We start from the raw sequence: 23,474 nt of genomic DNA, 5'->3' as shown, positions 1-23,474 counted from the left end.
AGGAAAAAGGTTTCTTCCCTCAAAGAACCACAGAATCATTGAGGTTGGAAGGGAGCTCTGGAGATCATCTACTCAAATCACCCTGCAGGCAGGGTCACCTAAAGCAGGTGACACAGAAACGTGTCCAGGTGGGTTTTGAAAACAGCCAGACACAGAGACCCTATGACTTCCTTGAGCAGCCTGTTCCAGTGCTCTGTCACTCTTAGTGTGAAGTTCCTCATGTTGAGATGAAACTTCTCGTGTTTACAGCCTTTGCTCCTCATACTGTTGCTGGGCACCATTATAAAGTCTAGCACCACACTCTTGGTACCCACCTTTGAGACACTTACATGCATTAATGAGACCCCCTCTCAGTGGTCTCTTCTCCAGACTGAACAGGCCCAGTTCCTGCAGTCTCTCCTCATGAGGGAGATGTTCCAGGCCCCAAATCACCTCTGTGGCCTCCTCTGGACCCCCCGTGTTTTTCTTGAGCTGCGGAGCTCGGAGTTGAACACAGCAGCTCAGACACGGCCCCACTAGGGCTGAGTGCAGGGGCAGGATCACCTCATCGACCTGCTGGCACCGCTCTTCCGAACGCATCCCAGGATTCCGTTGGCGCGGGTGAAACGCAAGGGCACACCGCGGCTGGAAGAACGGGCCGGCAGCAGCCTGTGAGGGAGGAACCGGGGACAAAGGAGCAGCGCTAGCGCTGGGCCCGTCGAGCAGGCCGTGCTCCGCGCCTGCCCCCGCCGCCCCCGAGCGCGGGCTCTGTCGCGACCCGCCCCCTGTCGCGCCCCCGCCCTCACGCGCCGGCCCCGCCGCCGGCCGCGCGCACGGCGCGGAGCGCGGCCCGGCCCCGGCCCCGGCGGAGAAATGGCGGCGGCGGCGCGGTGTCCGGGCGGGCGGTGGGCGCTGTGCCTGTGCCTGTGTGCGGCGCTGCTGCCGCGGCCGGCGCGGGGCCTCACCGACCGCCTCTACTGCGGCCGCCGAGTCTGCTACGAGGTGCTGGGCGTCAGCCGGCAGGCCAGCAAGGCGGAGATCGCCCGCGCCTACCGGCAGCTCGCCCGGCAGTACCACCCCGACCGCTACCGCGGGGAGCCCGCGGGCGGCGAGGGCAGCGGGGCGCAGGCGGCGCACGAGAAGTTCCTGCTCATCGCCGCCGCCTACGAGACCCTCAAGGTGAGAGAGCGGGACCGCCGCCGCGGCCGGAGCCGCTCCGGTAAGCAGTCAGGGAGGGGAGGAGAAACACCCCGAAAAATCCTCCTTCCGTAGCCGGCCCGAGAGTGCGGGAAGGAGGATGGAGTGCTCTTGAAAATCTTCCTGTGTCTAGAATGCGTTGTTTTAAAAAAAAATATTTATTTACAACGAACCGACTTTATCTTGGAGGTCTGTACACCTTTAAAAGTAGCAGTGACTCGGGTAGCATATGGGATCCGTAAGGGAAGGCTTCTCAGGGAAAAGCATGTGTGACTTGGCAAAGATGGAACCCAGGAATGGAAGGAGACCTGTAAGTGTTTTAAGGCTACAGGGGATTAGAAAAAGGAACTATTTTATTTTCTTTTTTTTCTTTTCCCTTTTTTTTTTCTTTTCGGGGGAAGTGGGGAACGGAGTTTGAAAGGAATGCAGTTGACCCTGGCAAAATTAAATTTCCCATCCCACAATTATATGGAGGAAAATGATGAAAAACTCAGAGAACATGAGAACAATGAGGTTTTGAATTGGCTTTCCATTGGACAGATTCCATAGCCCTGTAAACTAATTCCTTTAAGTTTTGTAAAACAATCTCCTAATAGGTTCTTCATCTGAAAATCTTTTCCTGAGCAATGCTTATTAACTCCAGTCCGTCTGGACTTCCCATTCTGAAGTTAAACAACTTTGCGCATTTTAGTTGCTTGTCTGTTTTCTAGTTTTAAATGCCTTTGCATAGTGCCTGCTTATTCATTTTAAGACTAAACATGTCATGTGTGCTTGGACAGATAAGTGAGGACAAATTTTCTCTGTTTCATACTCACTTGGGCTGTCACCAGTTTTACAGCAGCATGATCGTTAATGAGATGTAAAACACAGAGCAAGTATAATAGAGCAAGTGAATGCAGGAATTTAAACCTGAATGAGCTTTTCATCTCGTCCTGCAGGATGAAGAAACACGTAAAGATTATGACTACATGCTGGATCATCCTGAAGAGTATTACAGGCATTATTACCACTACTACAGCAGAAGACTGGCACCAAAAGTAGATGTCACAATAGTGATCCTAGTTACAGTGTGTGCCATCTCTGTGTTTCAGGTAAAATTTCATGTTTACCTTGTACTGCTCTGTGAGTTTCTGAACAAGAAGAGGAGTCGTGGCCAGTCTAATAATGTGCCATTTAATAAAAAGTGTCAGTGAGGAGCCCTGTTCCTGTATGTTGTGATCCAGTTGTGTGTAGTGTCCATAAAAATCCTGAAGTCAAGGGGTACGTAGCAGACTTTTGATTGCCCTTGGTACCTTGAGCAAAAGTAGAGATTAGTTTAATTTAATTTTGTTGAGACAAGGTGCATCTTTTCTGAAGAATTTACTCGGTTCTTCCTGGCAGGCTCAGGCTCAGAGTAGCTCAGGCAGGACTAGTGCCCCACATAACATGTGTCAGTTTGTCAAGATGTGTAAGTAAATTTTTTAAAAAAACAGACTAGTAGCAGACTGAATTCAAGACTTAATTCAGATGGTAGGACTGAATATAAGTAGTTTACTGGTGCGTGAATATTGCATTGCAGTGTATTTTAAACACCACAGTGATGAAGTCAGGAGGGAAGCAAATTCAGTTCAGCAGAGTTTACTCTGAAGGTCATAGAATCAAGGCCCTCTGTGTTTTATATGAAAAAACTTGTGCTGTTGCTGACAAAAGGATGAAAATGCATAGCTTCTCTTTAGGATCTTTTAAATCACTGCTTCAAAAGATCATTTAAAATACCCAAGAAATTTAAGAGATGAAGATACAGTTTATGCTGTGGTGCAAGTAGCTCAATGTTTAATGGGATATTGGAAGTTAGAATAAGAAGTATGTTGATAAGAATTTGAAAATAATAAATTCCAATGGCATATTCAACCAAATACCTAATTTCCCTTCAGATTTAGTTCCAATAGCAAAGTTTCATTTCTCATCTTATTTCTTATGTAAGTGCAGACCTGGAGTCCAACTGGTTCTCAATTCAGTGTAAGCATCTGTGTAAACTGATTTGCTCATCTTGCTTTCTGTTATTTCTGCTTCTTGGCCTCTGTGAAGGTTGTATAGTGGCTTTGTGTCTGCATTTTGTCTTGGTAAATGGTGTGAGATGCATCATTGTTCAAAAGTTGTGTCAGTGAGACATGCTTGGATGTTCCAAGAATGAAAGTGAGCTGCTAACTTTTTCCCTCTTGTACCTGTCTAGTTTCTTCCATGTTTTCCATGCTTCGTCTCAGGTCATTTACAGGACACTAGATGGGAACATCAGCTCTCAGCTAGACCTTGTGCTGCTTCTGTCTTCAGAAGGAAGCATTTTCAGGGTTGTGCTGTACAGGGCTAGGAGTTGGACTTGATGATCCTTGTAGGTCTCTTCCATTTCAGGATGTCCTGTGATTCTTTGTTCACCCAGGCAGTATATTTCTGGTTTGTTAATCAGGGCGTTTTCCCCCCATTCCCTTGAATCCCAGAGGGCAGCTGGAGATCAGAGAGGTATGTTGAGTCCTTGTAAAGTGGACACTGCCTGACTAATGAGATTGTCACATCATCATCATTGTGATGATATTTAGTTTATGTTCAGTGGACTGTTTTAAAAGGGTAACAATTTTATACTTAATGTTTGTATACTAGCTCTTATATTTATAAATATTTATAAATGTAAGAAGAGGGGATTCTGAGAATAACTTGCAGGAGATAGCCACCTACTCAGGAACAAAACTCTTCACAGCTGTGTCGGCTTGGCCTTCCTTGTCATCATAAATTGCTGTGAGATACACCTCTATACATCTGTTTTCCAGGTGCTTCACTGAGTCTGGAGGGAGGATTTCAGCTTCTGTGATACCACAGAAGTACTGTTAGCTTCACTTTTTGCCATTTCTGTAATATAACTGTGGTTAAAAATGTGTGACGTACTTTTTTCTTTTCCTGGAAAACCCCCAAATAGGAATGTGTCTGTATGAAAACATGGTTTTTACTTTTACCATTCTTAAATTGCAGTTCTTCAGCTGGTGGAGTAGTTACAATGAAGCTATCAACTACTTAGCATCTGTGCCAAAATACCGTATACAAGCTACTGAGATTGCCAGGCAACAAGGTTTGCTCAACAAGACTAAAGAAAAAGGCAAGAACAGGCGGTCTAAAGAAGAAATCCGTGAAGAGGAAGAAGAAATTATCAAAGACATTATTAAAAATAAAATAGATATAAAGGGTGGTTATCAGAAGCCCAAAATATATGATATCCTTCTATTTCAGATCCTTCTTGCTCCTTTTTACTGGTGCAAATACATAGTTTGGTACTGTTGGTGGATTTATTGTTTCACTATTAAAGGGCAAGAGTATGGTGTGGAAGAGAAGTTGTATATCATAAGAAGGTACATGAAAATGTCCCAGTCTCAGTTTGACAGCCTGGAAGATCATCAAAAAGAGACCTTTCTTGAACGGCAACTATGGATACGAGAAAACTATGAGGTGGGTAGTGATAATGAAATCAGCCAGGAAATAAACTTTCTAACACAATTTGAAGTATTAGAAAACAGGCATTCTTTATTACAACACTTGACACACCCAAAACATATGTCCTCTAATCAAATGTGTGTCATGAACTTTACAGTGGGATGTTTATTCCATCATGATCATACATATTCATTACAATATACTTCCTAGTTAATGCATAAACATCACTTTTCCTAGAGCTGATTTGCATGCATCCAACTCGTGCTGGCCTGTTCCTCCTCTTACGGTTCTAGAGGTTTGTCTGAAGTGGTGGTTGTATTGACTGTGTGCTTCAATATTATAGATGGCCTTTCCTTGAACTTTTTCTTCAGGCATTTGCTATTGCTTCTTGTTACAATCCAAAAACACCTCTGTATTCCTTTTTATTTGTTCATCCACTAGTTCCAGCTACTTTTGTATACACTTATCTTTTTTTTGCTAATTAGTCTTTAAGGTCTATCCAGCAGCTTCAGGGAAACTGAAAATTACTCTTCTCTGTTATTTATTAGTAGTCCTGGTGGAAAAACTGGTATTAGTTATACAGCACTCCCAGAGCAATAAGAGCAGTGTGCTGTTATGGTAGGTTGAAGGCTATTGTCTGCTCTCCAGACAGTAATAATTTGTAATAAGAATTACTCAGATTGTCTGAAACTCCTATTCCATCAGTCTTCTAAGATGTTAATTCCTGGCTCAGGGGCTTTTGATTGTTTGTTTGTTTTTGTTCTGTTTTGGTTTTGCCAACTGTCCTTTGATAGTTCTTTGGTCTGTGGTGAGTAATGGACTGTTCTTGCAGTACTGTATACCTATTCAAGTAAGGATGGCATAAAAACTACCATTGAGTACAACTTCTATTCTTGCCATGGACAGTCAATAAATAAAGAGTCAAGACTATATAGTCACTATGTAATTTTTAAGAATTCTGTGAGAGCAGAGAGAGAGCATTAGCCACAGCATGGAATTGCAGTCCAGAATCATTTGGGATGCTGGGGCGTGGCAGGTTGACAAAACCCTTCTGTTGTTCCACCAAGGTGTATCTGTGGGCCATTTGGATGTGAGGTTTCTAAAGAAAAACATGAGAATATTAATTTAGTCTGCTTAAGGGGAAAATGAGGTGGTGCTGCTGTTCTACATATGCTGGGAAAAGAGATGTGATGGTGGCAGGACACCAAAGATAAGAGAATGCTTCTTCAGAAGCAGACAGGGGTGGATTACTCTACAAACTTCAAGAGGAAAATAGTGAAGTAGGTGTTAATGTAAGGAAAGGATTAGCTGCCCGGTATGTGTATGTGTTCAGTTAGGACGGATTTACTAGAAAACAATCTGGAGGTTGTCTCAAAGACTGAGAAATGCTGCTAGTTAAAGCAGCTATTAATATGGAAAAATATTGGATGGATATCCTGTAGTAGAGGAAATAATGCCGTGGTTTCTCAGCCATACAGTTTTTAACAAAGAATGTTTGGGTCACTGAATGTGAAAGAGCTGTGTTTGCCACAAGTGGAGTCTTTTTAGCTCACTTCGGTTTCCTATGGTGGCCAGCAGTTAATTTTCCGTGACACATACATGACAGCTTCACCTGAATAGTAATATTTATCCAACATGTTTTGCAGTTTTGTGACTTTCTGAAAAGGAAATGGTGTCTTTGTAGGTAATTGCTTTAATGAGTTTTTACCTAGTCACTTCAATGCATTAAAGTTTTCAGTGTCTGCTGTGCCATCTGGTCATGAGTTCATCAATACTTGTAGAAGGTGGTAGAAGAGGATTTTGTTGAAGCCAGCTGGACTCCTGCTCATTCTAGTATTGCTGGAAATGGAGAATAATCATGCTTTATCCTGTTCTTGTGCTGGCTGTGCTTTTGTGTACCACTGCCATATCCTTTCTTGAAACAGTCATGTATTTTCTAGGCTGAAAAATAATGCTGTAGTGTTTCTCCCCAAAAGCTTGTCTGTTTCTTCAGCAGTGGAGATGTCTATCTACATATTGTTCAGTTTTCCAGTGTTGTTTTAGGATGGGAAAAACCAGGAATTCAATACACAGGTGCATCATAGAGCTCCACAATATTTTTACTGTTTCTTAATGGTTCTTAAAATCTTTATGATCACCCAGCATTGAGTTTGTGTATTCATGTAGCTGTCTATGATACAATATTTTAAAATATTGTTTGTGTATAGCAGAACTCTAAATTTAATTGGCATTTGAGTCAGATTAAGTTACATGACACTGAGATGATAAAATCATTGGTGGTATAGAGATTTATGCTGACTTGCATCTACATAAGATGCCTTCCTGAATAAAAGTGCAGATGCTGTTGCATTTTTTTGACCTCTTTTTTTATAAAGATGATTGATTTTGCTGATAAAGGTAGGTTTCATTGCAGTGACACCATTTCTTGTCAGAATATAATTGCTTACCTTTTAGTACTGTAAATACTGGATGCAGAGATATTTGAGATACTCTCAACTTTGTTGAGATCCTTACTTAGGAACAAAAAGTTCCATAGTGTTTTCTGTTAGATGATGACTTTGAAAAGGGTGAACAGCTAAAAGGAGGACCTGAACAGCTGCATTGAACAATATGTGTGCTGAAAGGGACTCCAAAGGCTAGCTTTTTTGAACATCAGCCATTGCATAGTGTGTATTTTCTTTTGTTGAATTCGTTGAGATCTTCTCTAGCAAAAAAAATGTTTTGGAGCTTATAGGAAGATAGTTCTGCTCTCAGCAAAAGCATAAAGCATCTTGGGCAGCAGTAGGGTCTTGGGCTGCAAGTGCTCCAACACTTGTGTTGGTTGGGGTCTGCTTCTGCATTGCAGTCCAGTCTTCTGTAAGAACAATAAGCTAGCAAATGATTGAAGTGTAAACTTGCACCCCACTTGAGGCTCAGTTAAGCTGTTTCTTCATCCTTATTAAAAACTTTTGTCTGTCTTACCAGGTGTATAAACGGGAACAAGAGGAGGAGTTAAAGAAGAAGATGGCCATGGATCCCAGATGGAAGAGATACCGGCGATGGATGAAAAATGAAGGACCTGGAAGACTGACCTTTATTGATGATTGAAAGCTGCTGAACAAAATGTGTGCTGTTGCTGAAAGTGATTTGCAAAACTTTTCATTACATCATTCAGAGTTTTGTCTGCTGTGGCTTAGCAGTGATCTAAAACTCAGGAACTATTACATCAGGCCGAAGCATAATACAGGTTTACCATTTTTATAAATCAGACCTATTGAAAAGGAGCAGCCTAATGTATATATACCATTTACTTGGGGATATCAATGTGGAATTCATTATTCCAAACAATGTATTTTTTGCTAGATACTTCATATTCATCATCTATGAAACCATAACTCTGGTCTCTGAGATTGTTTTTAGTTCAAACCTTGACAAGTCCCAGTTTTCTTCTTTAAACTGAAGGGTACCTACAAGTGGAAACTGAAAATGCTTATAAAGGATTCCGAAGCCAGGACCATTTTCTGTTTTCCTCTCTTTCCCCCTACTTTTAAATCTTAAGATGCCAAATAGGTTTTTTTTTTCATAGAAACAGTATGGGGATTATACAAGACTACTGCTATTCCTGCTTCACTTGGAAATTGATTTTATTCTTTGTGGGAATAAATTATGCATGACTGATCATTGTGATGCAAACAAGCCTTAATTCTTTGTTTTACAGAATAATTAATGAAACAGAATGCTTGGATATTTTGTGGTTTTTCATCTTGTACATTGGATTATACCTGCTTGTTCAGAACAAGTATACCAGTGAGTATTAGTCTATTAAAATTGACATTTCTTTCACCAAAGTATTGGTTAAAGGGAAAAATGACCCTTTTGTTAAAAGGGCAATTTTAATGCCTTTTGTAAATAAAAGTTTATATAAGCAGACTTTATTAGTTTTAAATTCTAAATCTTAAGTATTCATTACATTTATCTCTTCTGATCAGACCTCTGAGTGCTTAGAATAAATAATGCATAACAGCAATCTGTGGTTTTCTCTGTAACAGCCCAGGTCAGAGAGTTTCTGTGATTTGCTGGTAACAGGGATTCTGCTACCCTACTCCTCTTTGGGGAAGGAAAGATGGGAGCATAGTCTTTCTCCTATTATCACATCTGTAAAAGTGAGTTCCTTAGAAGGAAACTGCTGAAAACAGTGCATTCTTAGCTGCCTTCTGTGCAGATTGGTTCTGGGAATGGTTTTGAACTTGATACTCCAGACCTTTTGTACATTTTTGACATGTTGTTTCAGTTTTCTGTTTAAAATAACATATTCAAAACCATGTGTGGTTGTTTTATGCCCAGCTGGAGATGAAACACCTTGTAGCTGTTTGTTAAACTCTCCTCTCTTTTCCCTCCACCCTGGTAGAAGGGAGACAAGAGTCGAAGTAAAACTTGTGTGTTGAGATAAGATCAGTTTAATAATTGAAAATAAAGTAAAATATAATAATGGGAAGTAATAAGAAAAAGAAAACAAACAAGTGGTGCACGATGCAATTGCTCACCAGGCACTGACTGATGCCAGACTCCCCTTCCTGTACCCAGATCCAGCAGCCTTCTGGGTAACCTCCTCACTTTATATACCAGGCATGATGTTCACTGGTGTGGAATATCCCTTTGACGAGTTCAGCCAAAATTCAATCACTTGTCCCAGCTGTGCTCCCTCACAATTTTGTTTTATTAAATATCTTCTGAGCATAGGACAAGGAGGAGAAAAAAAGTCCTTGACTTTGGATAAGCACAATTTAGCAAAAACCAAAACATCAGTGTGTTATCAACACTATTTTCATTCTGAATTCAAAACACAGCATTTTAGCAGCTACTGAGAAGAAATTACCCGAACTGTAACCAGGTCAATACCCACCACTTATTCCATACCTTCTGAGTCATGCCAAGTTTCACACTCCCCAGTATCCCATCACCTTCCGTATTTATCTGTTTTGATAGAAGTACAAACATCATTCTCTTAGTCAATGGAACACTCTGTTAAAGTGTTCATAGAACATCCACACAATAAAAACACCAAAACAACAGTTTGTTGAATTAATTTAGTCCATGACTTTGGCCTTCATCCTTGGTAAGAGTCTTTCAAGCAGAAAAGATGGTACAAGGTGTTGGATTGTTGCATGCTGCATATTTGACCCGGTTCTGATCCCAGTACTGCTGCACTTGTTTGGTTTTATTGAAGTTCTTTCTTTGTGAGTGCAGTGATCAGAGGGAAGTCAGGCTCTGATCCTCAGAGCAGTCCTGGTTCAGATTGATGCTGTGAGGTGATACACACACAGCTGTTATGTTATACATAGAAGTGGTAATAGAGTGTCGCATAGTGACAAACATACAGTTCAATTCATTGGCTATTTTCACCTAAAATCTAATCGCCTTGAGGCACGCACAGGACTTCCCCATCCTCCAACATTACCCACCAAGAGCACCTGGGTCCTTGAGCAAAAGCAATCCCACAGATGGGTTTGCCTGGGGCAGGAATAACGCAGACTTTTCCCCAGCATGTTTTCTGTATGCACTGGAGGAAATGCATCGCCTTCTGCACTACGTAAAAACTTCGGGCAGGCCAGTCTGGTTGGCAGATCCTCTGGTGTCTAACCAGGTGGCCTTTGCTAAATATATATCTGTCCTGGTTTGAAAGACAGGTGTTTGGCAAGGAAAGCAGAAGCCTCCCTTTGAACTGAAAAATGTGATCCTTCCTTCCTGCAGATTATTGGAATTTTGAAATTAAGGGTGCTCTCAGGCAAAGATATGGGGGTAGGAATAACAGTTCTTTACTAGTATATCTAACAAGACAAACAGGAACAACAACAGCTATGAAATTACCCACAAACAGAACAGTAACTCAGTCCCAGTGTTTTTTGGCTGCAGGCACCTTTTCCCTGAGCTGCAGTTCCCGGTGCTGGGGGCGGGCGGGTCCCGCAGAGCTGCAGGAGGGCTGGGGGTGATGGCAGAGCTGTCCCAGGGGGAGAGAGAGATGGAGAGAGAGCTCTCCGCTCACGGTGTGGGTCCTGGTGCTCAGCAGAGTGCTGGATGGTGGCAGGTTACAGTGAGAAGGCAGCAGGGCAGGGTCTGACAGCAGTGAGGATGGCTCCTGGCGCTGGGATGGCAGGGATGGGACACAGGCGGCGATCGTTGTTCTCGTCCGAACTCCGCGGGGGAAATGGGGCCGAGCCAGGACCTTCTGTCTGCTGTTCTGGATGTTTGGATATCGAGGGGTTTCCCTCTTCTCTCCCCTCCCCCTTTGCCACCAGGGCCCAGTCAACAGGTATCTTAGCATGACAATGGGGAAAATTCCACAGAGGGAAAAGGGAAAGAACCAACCCCCAACAACATCCCAACATTTGAATGTCCCACAACCTGTTGCTCTCAGTGTAGTCTTCAACTGTCCATTACATAATTCATTCTTTCCAGAGGCTGGTACATGGTAGGGAATGATATATCCACTCAATGCCATGTTCTTTGGCCCAAATGGATATGAGGATGTTTAGGAAGAGAGTTCTACTGTCTGATTCAGATCTTTCTGGGGTGCTAGAGGGAGCTTACAATCAGACTAATTTGAAATGTTCATTCTCAAAAATCCCACATCACCAAAATGCTGGTGTTTATTCCTAGTTGGTGGGCACATCACTGTTACCTTATTAATAGTGTCCAGTGGGATCTGGTGATGTCCATCTTGCCATTTTATTCCAAAAATTCACATATCCTATGCAGGTCCCTTTAGCTTACCCTGTTTTATAGAAAAGATGAGGTTTAGAAGGATTTGGTTATTTTCTTTCCCTTCTCAAAAACTTCTCCTGCAGTATTTCCCCAAACAAAGATATCATCAATATATTCCAGGTGTGCTTCTTCACCCTGCTCCAATGCAGCCTGGATCACTCCATGGTAGATGGTGGGGCTGTGTTTCGACCCCTGGCACGGTTGGTTCCAGCTGTAGTGGACATCCCTCCAAGTGAAAATAAACTGTGTTTGTTTTCAAACAACCTATGTTTGTGGTCTGCCTTCTGCTGCCATAGGGATTGAGAAAAACACAACAGCAATGTCAGTGGTGGCACCACTTGTGTACCTTTGATTTGTGATCATGTTGAAGCTCCAGAATGTCAGGTGTGGCAGCACTCAGAGGTGGCATTCATTCAGGCCATGATAATCTACTCTTAGTCTTCATCCCCGTGAGATTTTCCCACTTGCCACATGGGGCTGTTAAGGGGTAAGCAGGTCCTGCTGATCACCCCTTGGGTCTCCAATCGACAAACCCCTCTATGGGCAGGAGTTAGAGAGTCTTGGTTGGAGCCTTGTTACCTCCCATGCACCATGGTGGTAGTGACTGGCATCTGCTGCTCTTCAGCAACCCCACAACAGAAGAGTCCTCTGAGAGACCAGACAAGGTAGACAGATGACTAATTTCCTTTGTCTCCAGGGAAGTTTTATCAAAAGCTCACCAATATCCTCTTGGATGTCTGAAATACCATCTCTTGGCACAGTCTGTGCCAACGATGTATGGAGCCTCTGATCCAGGCACACTAGGGTACTTTTGCTTGTAATTCCCAACTGGACTAATCTTAGCCTCCAATAGAATTAGCTGTTCAGACTCCCCTCTCACTCCAGAAATACAAATGGATTCTGTCCCTATGTAGCTTGATGGCATTAGGGTACACTGCACCAGTGTCTACCAAAGCCTTGTAATCCTGTGGGGCTGCTGTGCCAGGCCACTGAATCCACACAGTCCAGTAAACCCAGTTATCCCTCCCCTCCACCTGTCTAGAGGCAGGGCCTTTCTAATACTGATCTCAAGGTTCTCCATTAACATCCTGTAGAAATGGACTAGAACTTCTCTCCATAGGGTCAGTAGTATGTCAAGACCTTCCATTCTGCCTGGAAAACTGTCTCCTGGAGACTGGAGCAACAACCTCCCTGGAAAAAAATTGTACTGTGATTGCTTTCCCATGCACTTCCTGCACCTGTGCATCCAGGATCAAGGTGGATTGTTCATCCCACTTTCTCGTATCCTCTCTGTGGTCCTGCTGGTAAAACCACAAGGTACCCTGTGGCATGTACCTCTTATATCCTCTCTCTTGAGCAAGAGCACACCTGCTGTCAGTAGTAGAAATAAGGGCCCCTACAGGTGAGGAGTAGGACATATTCCCTCTGAAATGCTGAAAGTCCTGAGTCAGTTTATCTACCAGTTTATTTGATAGCTTTTCCACAGCTGCAGTGGTGGGGGATGGAATACTGTGTTTGTATTCCTGGATGTGGAAAATCACCCACTGTTGGTTGAGCATCATCTTTCCAAACTATTGTTGACAAGGGCTTGGCATGCATGTTGGTGCCCTCTACAAATTTCCACTATGAGTCACTCATCTGGACCTGGGGGAAGCTGCACATTGTCCAGGTCAAAATATATAATTTATCACATGGCGGATTCTCTCTGGTATTTAAGAGCCTTCCCTATTGCAGCCCATTTGCTTATTTACATGGAATATCTTCTTTATAGGGATGCCTTGATCTCACACTTGATACAAGTCACCTCCACAGACAAAGGACTCGTGTCATTTTTCCCCATTGCTTTGTCAATGCCAGTTTCTCAGCAAATAATCCCCACTCCCTCCTTTAAATGCCTCCTTTATTCTATTAATGTCACACTGTTGGCTCTGTTATCCCAGCACTGGAGCAGCCAGGTGATTATACACTCACCTGGACAATGACTGAAAACTCCTATCTCCTGCAGCTCACTCAGGGAAAGGATCAAGTTGTGTCTGTCTCTTCTGTCTCCTCTTCCAGTTCCTGTGATGGCCTTTATGATGTCTCTTTAATTCACCCTTGTGATGGTGCTGCTTCTTTATTTACTTCTTCATTCTTCTTGTTCTCCTTGACTGCTTTTGCTAAGGTTTTTTACAGAGTGACTTCAATTTCTTTTGCTTCTGTACAGGGGTAACTGACACTGGCACCTGTAGATACTGTTTCAATGGTTTCAGTGGCAGTTCCTGTCACTGGGGTTGGAGCAGCTGCAGTGTTTTACAGTGGCTGGAGCAGCTGCATGGCCAGTTTTCATCTCATTGTCAGATTCAGAGATCTTCTTTTCCCCCTGAGACTACTGAGCAGTGTTGACCATGGCTCAATAAGCCTGGGCCAGGCCACAACATGTTGCAGTGATTCAAGTCCTCTCTGGGCTTCCAAGGTGACAGCACAGTTTAAAAAATTAGTTTACCAGTTTTCTTACCCCCTTGGTCAGGGGTAGGGTGCAAACATCTTGAAGTTTTCCACTGCCCTACATAATTGCTCATAAAATCCCACACACCCTGCCACTCCAAACTTCAGCTGTTCCGTCAACAGCTAAGGTAGAGTTAATTTCTTCTCTGTAGCTGCTACAGTGATGTGTTTTAGATTCAGAATGAGAATGGTGTTGATAACACACTGATGTTTTGGTTTTTGTTAAATTGTGCTTATCCAAAGTCAAGGACTTTTTTCCCTTCTTGTCTCATGCTCTGCCAGTGAGAAGATGCATAAAAAACCCAAACTGGGAGGGGACATAGCTGGGATGAGTGACCTGAACTGGCCAAAGGGGTATTGCACACCAGTGAACATCATGCCTGGTATATAAAGTGGGGAGAGTTACCTGGAAGAGCAAGCACTCTGGGTACAGGAAGGAGGAATCTGTTATCAGTCAGTAGGCGGTGAGAAACTGCGCTGTAGATCACCTGTTTGTTTTGGTTTTATTATCATTGTTATTTCCCATTATTATTGTATTTTACTTTATTTTCAATTATTAAACTGTTCTTATCTCAGCATACAATTTTTACTGTCATCTTCTCCCCATTGCACTGGGTTGGAGGTGGAGAAAAGGGGGTGAAATTGAGAAGGTGGTTGCATTGTGCCTAATTTCCACCTAAATTGTTGTGGCCTAAAACCACAACAGTCCTTTTGGCACCTGAGCATGGACCCAAAAGGTTGATATAAGGACAGGTCTGACCAAAATGTGTTAAAGAAAATAGTTATAAACATTCATTGTAGTAGTTTAACAATTGTTGGTTACACTGTGGACTTATGTGTTCTCGTATTTGTGACATTTTGTCTGTATTGTACCGCTGATACTTTAATTGCAGTCCTTGTTCTCTGTGGTGTATTATGTGGGATGGGACTATGATAGGACAGTGTTCATGGCCAGGACACCAATCAGGTTTATGTATTCAGCATTGCAGGCTGGATACCTCATTGCTTTGTGAGTTTTTTATTGTGAACAAGTAAAAGTCTTTGCATTTTTCTCTTCAGAGGAATAACCTATGGGGGGGGGGGGGGGGGCACCTTCCTATTTTTTTCTCCCTCTCCTTTTTTTCATTCCTTGCCCTTCAGGCCAGTTATGGCAGTCAAGAATTTTTAAGATTTTGAATATCCTTTGGCTACTTTTGAAACCCAACTGGTCTTTTTACTAGGAGCAAGCATATTGCTGCAAATAGTTCAAGTCTTCTATAAGATCAGATAAATAATTGAGAACATTACCCAGAGATCTGCCTAACAACTGGAGAGTTTGGAGTAGTGGGAAGGAGAGCTGAATTAAAATTTATATGTTGAGATAAAAACAATTGGATAATTGAAAACAAAGTCAGATAATGTAACAATGATAACAAAAAAGGAAAAAAGCAAGTGATGCACAATGCAATTGCTCACCACCTGCTAACTGGTGCCAGACTCCCCTTCTCAAACCCAGATTGGTAACTCCCCCAGTTTAGGTACTGGGCACGACCTTCTAGGATGTGGGATATCTCTTTGGTCAATTATTGTCACCTGTCCCCTCGATGCTTCCTCCCAGTTTGGGAGAGCATGAGAAAATGAGGGAACAAAAAGTCCTAGACTTTAAATAAACAGGACTTAGGAAAAAAGCAAAAAAATTAGTAAGTTATCAACACCATTCTTGTCCAAAACACAACACTGTAACAGTTACTGAGAAGAAATTAACTCTATCCCAGCTGAAACCAGAACAGCATTTTAGAAATATTATGCTGAATATCTGTACACTGTAGTAAAATTGAAGAGGAACTGCTAGATTGCTCCTTCATCTCTGTTGGATATAGAGTAGCAATTAAATTAATTAATTTTTGAATCAAATTATCAATTAAAATCTAAAAACTGTTAAAGAAGGTATGCAGAAAAAGCTGTGCTTGCTTTCATTAAGTAATCTTAGGGACACTGCAAAGATGTTTATGAAGTGAGAGACCACAGCTTTGCTGTATTGCTGCTTTGTCTCCCAAAATACAAGAGTCCAGCAAGAGTGTAAGAGCAAAGAATAAGTTGCTGTGTTAGAAACAGAATCAAGCTAAGCACCAATACAGTTGTGCAGATTATTAGAAAAGATCACCTCAGGAAATGAACAAGGCAATTGCATACGGGATCTAAACCTGTGTGTGCATTTCACAGGCCCATAGCTCTGCTGCTCTTGACCTTCTGCCTCATTTTGCTCTCTCCTTTTCCAAGCTAAATATTTGGGTCATGCAAATATGAAGCTGAAACACAGGATCTGTTTTCCCTCGTTGTCTACCTTCCTTATAATTTCATGACCTGATAGTGTAGTGAAAATCAATGCAATGGAGGTACAATCCTGGCAGAGGACAGAGCTGTATCTTTCAGTGGCAATGGTGTTTTGCCTCTGTAACACTTCTGGCCTGATACGAAGTGGCTGGAGACATCAGAAGTATCATCATACCACCTGCTGGAAATGAGCCATTTTGCTGGCTCATTTTGGAGTTCCCTCTCCTCTAGACATGCCATCCCTTTGAAAATAATCAGATGCAGACATAAATTCATAGAATGCAGCAAATTTTGCTGGGCAGAAACATTGCAGTCACATTCCTGTGACAAAAGATAGAAAAAATTCAGGTGTCTTTAGAAAGCTGTCAGCATTGCAGTGGCACCTCATTATCAGGGGCTACTAGACATTTCTAGACTATCATGGTAGTTCTAAATTATGTCTGTCTTCTGGGCATAAATTTTCAGAGACTGCTGAGAGTTACAATAGTAGGTCTAGTATAGCCAGTGTAGGTTGAATTGGATTGAGAGAGATGTCTCCATGAGCAAGTATTGCTGGTACTGAGTGAGTGGTGAGATCATCATGGGGAAAAGGGTTGCAAGGTATTAGGATCTTGGAGAAGATTCAGCATATCTTTTCCATGACCATGCTTGAGGCTCTGAGACACAAGCAAGCATGTGCATGCCTGGTTGCCCCTACAGAACCACAGACTCATTAAAGATGGAAAAAACCATTAAGACCATTGTTCTGCTGGACCTAAGTTGGACTTTGCTCAAAACTCTGTAGGGGACACCTCTCCAAATCACCAAGAGTGACCACTGGACACCCCCAAAGAGGCCCATGCAGGCATGGTGACCTGTCATAAGGCAGCACAAACTAAATGACTATGCATGAGGTAGGTGGTAACTGGCTATTAGATAAGTTTATGTAAAATTTTGTGTATAAATTCTCCTGGTTTTTGCTACTTGGTGTGATTGATTTGTAGGAAAACTTCCACTTTGCATCCTCTGTACACTAAGCAATATCTCCTTTCTAAATCTAAATGTTTGTCTGTGTTCCTAACATGTCTGAGTTCCAAAAATCTGGCAACACCAGCACCCCAATTTTTTTCTTGTAGTGAGGGGCCCAGAACTGGACACATGACATGAAGTGTGGCCTCACCATTGATAAGCATAGAGGGACAGTCACTGCCCTGGTCCTGCTGCCACACAATTGCTGATATAGACCAGGATGTCATTGTCCTTCTTGGTCACCTGGGCACATGCTGGTCCATGTTCAGATGCTGCTGACCAGCACTCCCAGGTCCTTTTCTGCCAGACAGTTTTCCAGCCACTCTGATCCAGCCTGTAGCAGTGCCTGGGGTTTTGTGACCCAGAGGCAGCACTCAGCACTTGGTGATGTGGAATCTCACACAACTGGCTTCAGTCCATTGATGCAGGCTGTCCTGATCTCTCTGCAGAGCCTTCCTGCCCTGCAGATCAACACTCCCATCCAGTTTGGTGTCATCTGTGAACTTGCTGAGTGTGGACTTTATCCCCTCATCCAGATAGTTGATGAAGGCATTAAACAGGGCTGGCCCAAATACTGACTCCTGGAGAACACCACTAGTGACCAGCTACCAGCTGGATTTAACTCCATTCACCACAATTTTTTTGCCCCAGCCAATCCAGCCAGCTCCTTACCCAGCAAAGGGTTCACTTATAAACACCATAAGCTGGCAGTTTCTCCATGAGAATGCTGTGGGAGGTGGTGTCAAAGGCCTTGCTGAAGTCTAGGTAGACGACATCCACAGCCTTTCAATCCTTCTCTAGTGTTGCCACCTTGTGTCAGAAAGACATTAGATTGGTCAGGCAGGTCCTGTCTTCCACAAACCCATTCTGGCTGGGCCTGAACTCCTGGTTGCCCTGTCTCATGTTCAGACCAACCATTTTAGGCTATAAGCTTCACCCCAACAACTTTTAAACAAGCCAGCAAACCAATAGCTGGCAAACCCCTGCCAAGAAGAGGGGACTTTGAGGAGGTCACTCCTGAAATGCTGGTGAACAGCCTGGGTGGGGAGAAAGGAGATGCACCAATATTGGCAGAACTTGCCGGGCAGCTGGAACCTAACAGCTGCTGTGGGCAGAAGACATGTTTAGAACTCTACCTTTGTCATTGTTCAAGATCAAGTTTGATAGGGCTCTGAGCAACCTGATGTAGTGGGTGGCATCCTTGCCTGAAGTGGTGGGATTAGAACTAGACCTTATTTAAAATCCCTTCTGATCTAAACTATTCTATGGCTCTGTGAATTCCCTCTCCCCTCTCTTCTTCTCCCAGTTTTTCCCTGACTTCCTTTCTCCCTTTTCCCCCTTTTTACCTTTTTCTCTCCTTTCCCCCGTTTTCCTCTTTACTTTTCCCCTTTTTTCTTCTTTCCTTTTTTCCCTTCCATTTCCTCCTCTTTTTTTTCCCTCTCCCCCTCCCCCCTTCCCACTTTATTTTTTGCTTCCTTTTTTTCCCTCCTTTTTTTTTTTTTTTTTTTTTTTTTTCGGCCGCGCTGTGACCAGCAGGTTTCTGGCCCCCGAAGCCGCCGAAGGGCGCTGCAGGCGGCGGGGTCCGGCCGGGAGCCGGGGCGGTGCCGCGGGGGCTGCGGGTGGGACGGCCCCGGCCCCTCCCCGGGGCGGGGGGAGCCGAGCCCGGCTCAGCTCAGCCCAGCCCAACCCAGCCCAGCCCAACCTAACCCAACCCGCTGATACCGCGCCGCCTGCCCGCTCCATCCCCTCCGTCTTCCCGCGGCTCCGGCATGTCGTCGGGCGGCAGCCTGAGCACCATGCAGCGGCTGGTGGAGCAGCTGAAGCTGGAGGCGGCCGTGGAGAGGATCAAGGTGAGCCGGGGCTCGGGGCCCCCGGGACCGGCGGGAGGAGCGGGGTGCTGCCACCCCCGAGGAGGGACGGGAGAGAGGAGCCGCTCCTGCCTTTCCCTCCGCCCTGGGAATGAAGGGGGCGAAGGAGGCGTGTGCCCGGCGGGCTTCGAGCCCCGGCCACACGGGAGCGATGGAGCGAGTGCCGTTCGCTGGGGGAAGGAGCCGTGATAAATAATACAGCAGCTCCTCGTTAGTTCTGCACCAGCAAGCAGATAATCGGGAGCATTTCCTCGCAGGGGAGCCAGCCCGACTCCCCTCTGCTTCGGAGCGCTGGCAGGATCTGCGGGGGGAGGCGGTGCGGGGTGGTACCCGCTGGCACACTTGGGGACGGCAGGCGATTTGCTGCGCTTGCATGAATCTTCTCCTGCTTGCACACTTCCAGACAAAGGCAGCTCGATGAGTCAGTCCTGTCGTCTGCCAGCTCCTCAGGTTTGGTGACCAGACCGAGATCGTTCTTGGTTTCCAGCAGATGTGGGGGGGGTCGTCACCACGCACAAAATCCAACATAGTCTATTAAGTGGTGGAGGTCAAATTAATTTATATCCCGCACTTTCCTCGTCTCTCCTCTTGCATTCGCCATTTTTCTCTGGCCAGTCACAAAAGACCAGCTTCCTCAGTCTGACGACAGTGCCAACACATTTAGATGCAGGAACTTAGCTAATTGATTCTAAAATCAGAATACTTGTTCCCACTACTGCTGACCTAGGCTGGTGAAAATTTGAAGCGCTTGTTGCAAGGTGAAACCACTCTGGCTTTTGGGTACAATCCTAATCAATTCGCTAATGTAACTACATTTTATTAGCAAAACAGAATCAGCAGATGCTTGATTCCCTAAAAGTGACTGTGCTTATCACTGCAATAAGGTGTGGGAGTATGTGGAAAACAGCGTGTTTCAGAGTAGAAATGTTGACTCTTGTAGCAAGAAGAGTACTGTCAAACCCTGAAACGCTTGCTCACCAGTTACTGTTACAATTACAGTCACAGTTACCAGTTACAGTCACCTGGATCTCTGTTCTGCTCATTTTGAGTCATAAACTCAAAATACTCATATACTCCTCCCCACTATTTTTTTTGCGAGTGGGGAGTGGCTACAAAATACACAGTTTGTAGTTCAGAGGTGTTACTTTGTGGCAGTAACATATTCTGGAGCAGGACTTCTCAATGCTGCGTATTTTTTAAGAGTTTGCTCAGGTAAACCAGGGAGGCTTGTCCTTGATGGACCTCAGACTGGCGTTTCTTGCAGCAATGTGCACAGCGTCTCTTTCCAGGTCTGCTGTTCTAGGAGCCTGTTCATGGCTTTGAAATGGCACATGATTAAAAGTGTGTCATTAATTGTGTGTATAAATTGTGTCATCTGACTTTCTATACATATAGTATAAAAATAACATGAAATACATTCAGCTGATGAAAAACCACTTGGTACTATTTTAGCAAGCACTGAAATGGGAGAAAACATTGTTTCAGCTACTTTGAATAGACAATGTGTTTCCAGACGGAAGCTGGTTATGAAAGGATTTTTAAAAATACATTCTATACTGCCAAGTTCCAATGGTGATTTTGTTTACCCTGCTGGCTAAAAAAGCAGACAGGAACAATATTTTCAGAAAGAGGAAATTGAGTAGCAAAGAAGTACCCATACACATCTTGCCTGCAGGAGGTTGCTGAAGGGAGTGTGCTTGTCATGTGGTGAAATACCGCAGAAACTTTCTGTGTCAACAGGAGAAAAGACAACTCTTATGGGGCATAGGTAGGATTAAGAGTAGGCAGTCCTGGTTTGTTATCTTTTGAGGAGGTACCAGGATACACATAGTTCAGTATGTGTTGGAGGGTTTGGCAGCAAAGGGCAGAGAGGTGCTGTAGGCACTGCTAAATCTCAAAATGAAAAAGTTCCACATTTCCTTTGCTTGACCCATTGTTGGCTAGTGGCATCTCTGCCTGATAGCCATGTGGTCCAGAGTCAGGCACCACCAGGGGCAGGTGCTGCAGCTGAGGCAAGGGTGCTAATGTTGCAGGGGACCCCAGGGAATGGGCAAGGCAAGAGACCTCTGATGCCTCCAGAAAGGGCTTCTCCTCAGGTAAGGAAGCCTGCTGACTTAGCAGGAATCCTTTGCTGCAGGTGCTTCTCCCTGTACTCTGCTCAAGAGAACCTGGGAGGCTGAGGGGGAAAAGCTTCACATAACAACTCCTTGAAATGCCAACAACCACTGGGTAAATTCAGGCAGTTACTGGGATGAGTGTCCTGGAGAAGAGTTGGAAGACAGTGAGCAGGAGAGCAGCAAAATAGCAAACGAAATTGTGTGCTAGGCCAGGTTTCCCATGTGTTTCCAGATGCTGTTAGATGGGATGGTCCAGAACCAAAATTCCACTGGGGCTCTGGGGTGGTTCCTTTAGACAGAAGGCTGGGAAGTGTGGATGGTCCTTCTGGTTATTGTTTTGGCAACACTGAAGAGTTGTGTAGGAAGAAAAGTCAGTATTTCAGAAATCCTACAACAAAGGCTGAGGTAAGGTCAGAGGGGAACTGATAGTTCCATCAATATATTTAATATTTCCTTTAATAAAATATGTATCAGCATGGTTTTGACAGTTCCCTGCAGCTGTTCCTAATGTGTGTCCGGGAAACTGGAAATTCCTCTACATTTTCCTTCAGAAATGTATGCACATGACTGACTTGCTATCCACAAGGAGAGCAGGGGAGTTCAGTGCTGAAGGCATTTTACCTTTGGGATCCTGGGCTTATTCTGCAGCTCTGGACTCTCCTTTTAGGGGGCCAGAGTGTGGATTTGAATTTCTCACTTCACTGCTGGGGGAAGATGACAATTTGGACTTCAAAAGCTTTTCATCCTCATCTTTTTGCTTTCACTCCTTCTTATACTCCATGTTGTTTAGAAGTTTGGAATGAAAAATCCTTTTAACAAATTATCAGAGGATATAAGAGTTCAAATATAAACTTCCAAACACCACATTAGATTGAAAAATGGTCATGGCTCTGAGCATTTTAATGGGAAGAAATTGCATCACATTGGCACCTCAGCCCTCTACACTCTTCTGGCTTACCACTGGCATAGTATTTCACGTGTGCTTCATCAGAACTTTGTAAATTGTGCTTCTGTGCTGATTTACTTGGTGTTCTAGAATATAATCTAAGAGGTGATTTGGCCGCACTCCAGCTCCGTTTGATAATAGCTCTTCAAGAGGAAATGCTTAATAGATGCTTGTGAATGAATTAGTTTCCTCTCTGGATTTTTTTCTCTTTTTTTTTTTTTTTTTCTTTTCAGGTCTCTCAGGCAGCTGCAGAACTCCAGCAGTACTGTATGCAAAATGCCTGCAAAGATGCCTTGCTTGTTGGGGTTCCTGCAGGGAGCAATCCCTTCCGAGAGCCCCGATCCTGTGCTCTGCTCTGAAATCAGGTAATAAAGTCACAGATGCCATGACAACCACTCTAATTTGAAACTCAAGCCCTTGGAGGAACAAAGACGCATGGTGATAGTTGTTTAGGTGTTGAGTTCTTGCTTGAGTGATCATCATTTCTCTGCTAGCTTTGTAAATTGTTTACTGGGTTTTTTAGGTGTGGCAGTTGAAACATGTCTCTTTTCTACAGCTCTTTCTAGAGGTGTTTTCTTTATGAGTTGTTTTTTTTTTGGTTGGATAGTTGTGTTTCTGTGTTTGTGCAGCATTAAGGTAATTAGCAGCATCCAAATTAATTAAAACTGTCTAAGACACTCAGCTGTGTTTGACATAGCCAACATTAGACAGTCACATACCCAGCTTGGAGAAGTAAGACAAAAATGTGGCAATTTTTTAAGGTTCTGATGACTAGCTCACATCTTAAGCAATTACCATGTTAAAATACATTTAGGTCTTTAGTGTCATATTGTAGATCATTTTGCTGTGTTTGTCCTTAGGCTCTTCCTGTTCTTACTGCTGGTACAGCACCAAAACTAGTGGAAGCAGAGAGGAGCTGAGGCAATCTGTAATAATCTGTTTTCTCTAAGGGCAGAATTTAAGCTAGAGCATAAAGTACTTGTAAATTCTTTCCCTTGCTTCTGCCAACTGCTCCTGAGCTTGCACTTGAGTTTTTGCCTCATTAATAGCATGGCTTCAATTGTTGCTACATAGGTTTAACAAAACATGATTGAACCTAAGGAAAGGGAACAACTGAGCATGAGATGCTCTTCTGGAAAAATTTGGAGATGGTGAAGCAAAAGCAGATTTTTTTAATTTGGGTGCTAGCTGTAATTCTTCATGCAAATAAGATACAATTTTTAATGGCCATTGCATATGTTCTGTTATTTAAGCAGCCTTTCTACCTCTTTTTTTTTGAGGTCTCTGTGTGTGTGTGTCTGTGTATTCTGAGGTAATCCCATCATACAGATACAAAATATTTTCTCAGAAGAACTTGATTAA

The 23,474-nt window shown here is 43.6% G+C and overlaps 2 protein-coding genes across 2 annotated transcripts; both read left to right on the top strand.

Moving 5' to 3' along the window:
• The first annotated feature begins 852 nt into the window (after window positions 1–852).
• DNAJC25 (DnaJ heat shock protein family (Hsp40) member C25) lies at window positions 853–7,719 on the top strand. Its single transcript, XM_062513138.1, has 4 exons — window positions 853–1,158; window positions 2,115–2,267; window positions 4,177–4,647; window positions 7,597–7,719. Exons 1-4 carry the CDS (start codon window positions 853–855, stop codon window positions 7,717–7,719), a joined length of 1,053 nt encoding a protein of 350 aa, XP_062369122.1.
• Window positions 7,720–18,549: 10,830 nt separating this feature from the next.
• GNG10 (G protein subunit gamma 10) lies at window positions 18,550–22,989 on the top strand. The gene is made up of 2 exons (XM_062513139.1): window positions 18,550–19,031; window positions 22,346–22,989. The coding sequence occupies exons 1-2, from the start codon at window positions 18,951–18,953 to the stop codon at window positions 22,469–22,471; spliced, it is 207 nt and encodes a 68-aa protein (XP_062369123.1). The 5' UTR covers window positions 18,550–18,950; the 3' UTR covers window positions 22,472–22,989.
• Window positions 22,990–23,474: the final 485 nt, after the last annotated feature.

The sequence above is a fragment of the Cinclus cinclus genome, chromosome Z, assembly GCF_963662255.1.
Source record: "Cinclus cinclus chromosome Z, bCinCin1.1, whole genome shotgun sequence".
Classification (NCBI taxonomy): Eukaryota; Metazoa; Chordata; class Aves; order Passeriformes; family Cinclidae; genus Cinclus; species Cinclus cinclus.
This window is presented reverse-complemented; position numbering and strand designations above follow the sequence as displayed.

Excerpts from the sequence above, each read along its gene's own strand:
- DNAJC25 (XM_062513138.1), top strand. The coding sequence starts at position 853 with ATGGCGGCGGCGGCGCGGTGTCCGGGCGGGCGGTGGGCGCTGTGCCTG. Across the intron at positions 2,268-4,176 it reads GTGCCATCTCTGTGTTTCAG|TTCTTCAGCTGGTGGAGTAG; the intron begins GTAAAATTTCAT and ends CTTAAATTGCAG. Across the intron at positions 4,648-7,596 it reads GGATACGAGAAAACTATGAG|GTGTATAAACGGGAACAAGA; the intron begins GTGGGTAGTGAT and ends CTGTCTTACCAG.
- GNG10 (XM_062513139.1), top strand. The coding sequence starts at position 18,951 with ATGTCGTCGGGCGGCAGCCTGAGCACCATGCAGCGGCTGGTGGAGCAG. Across the intron at positions 19,032-22,345 it reads CGGCCGTGGAGAGGATCAAG|GTCTCTCAGGCAGCTGCAGA; the intron begins GTGAGCCGGGGC and ends TTTTCTTTTCAG.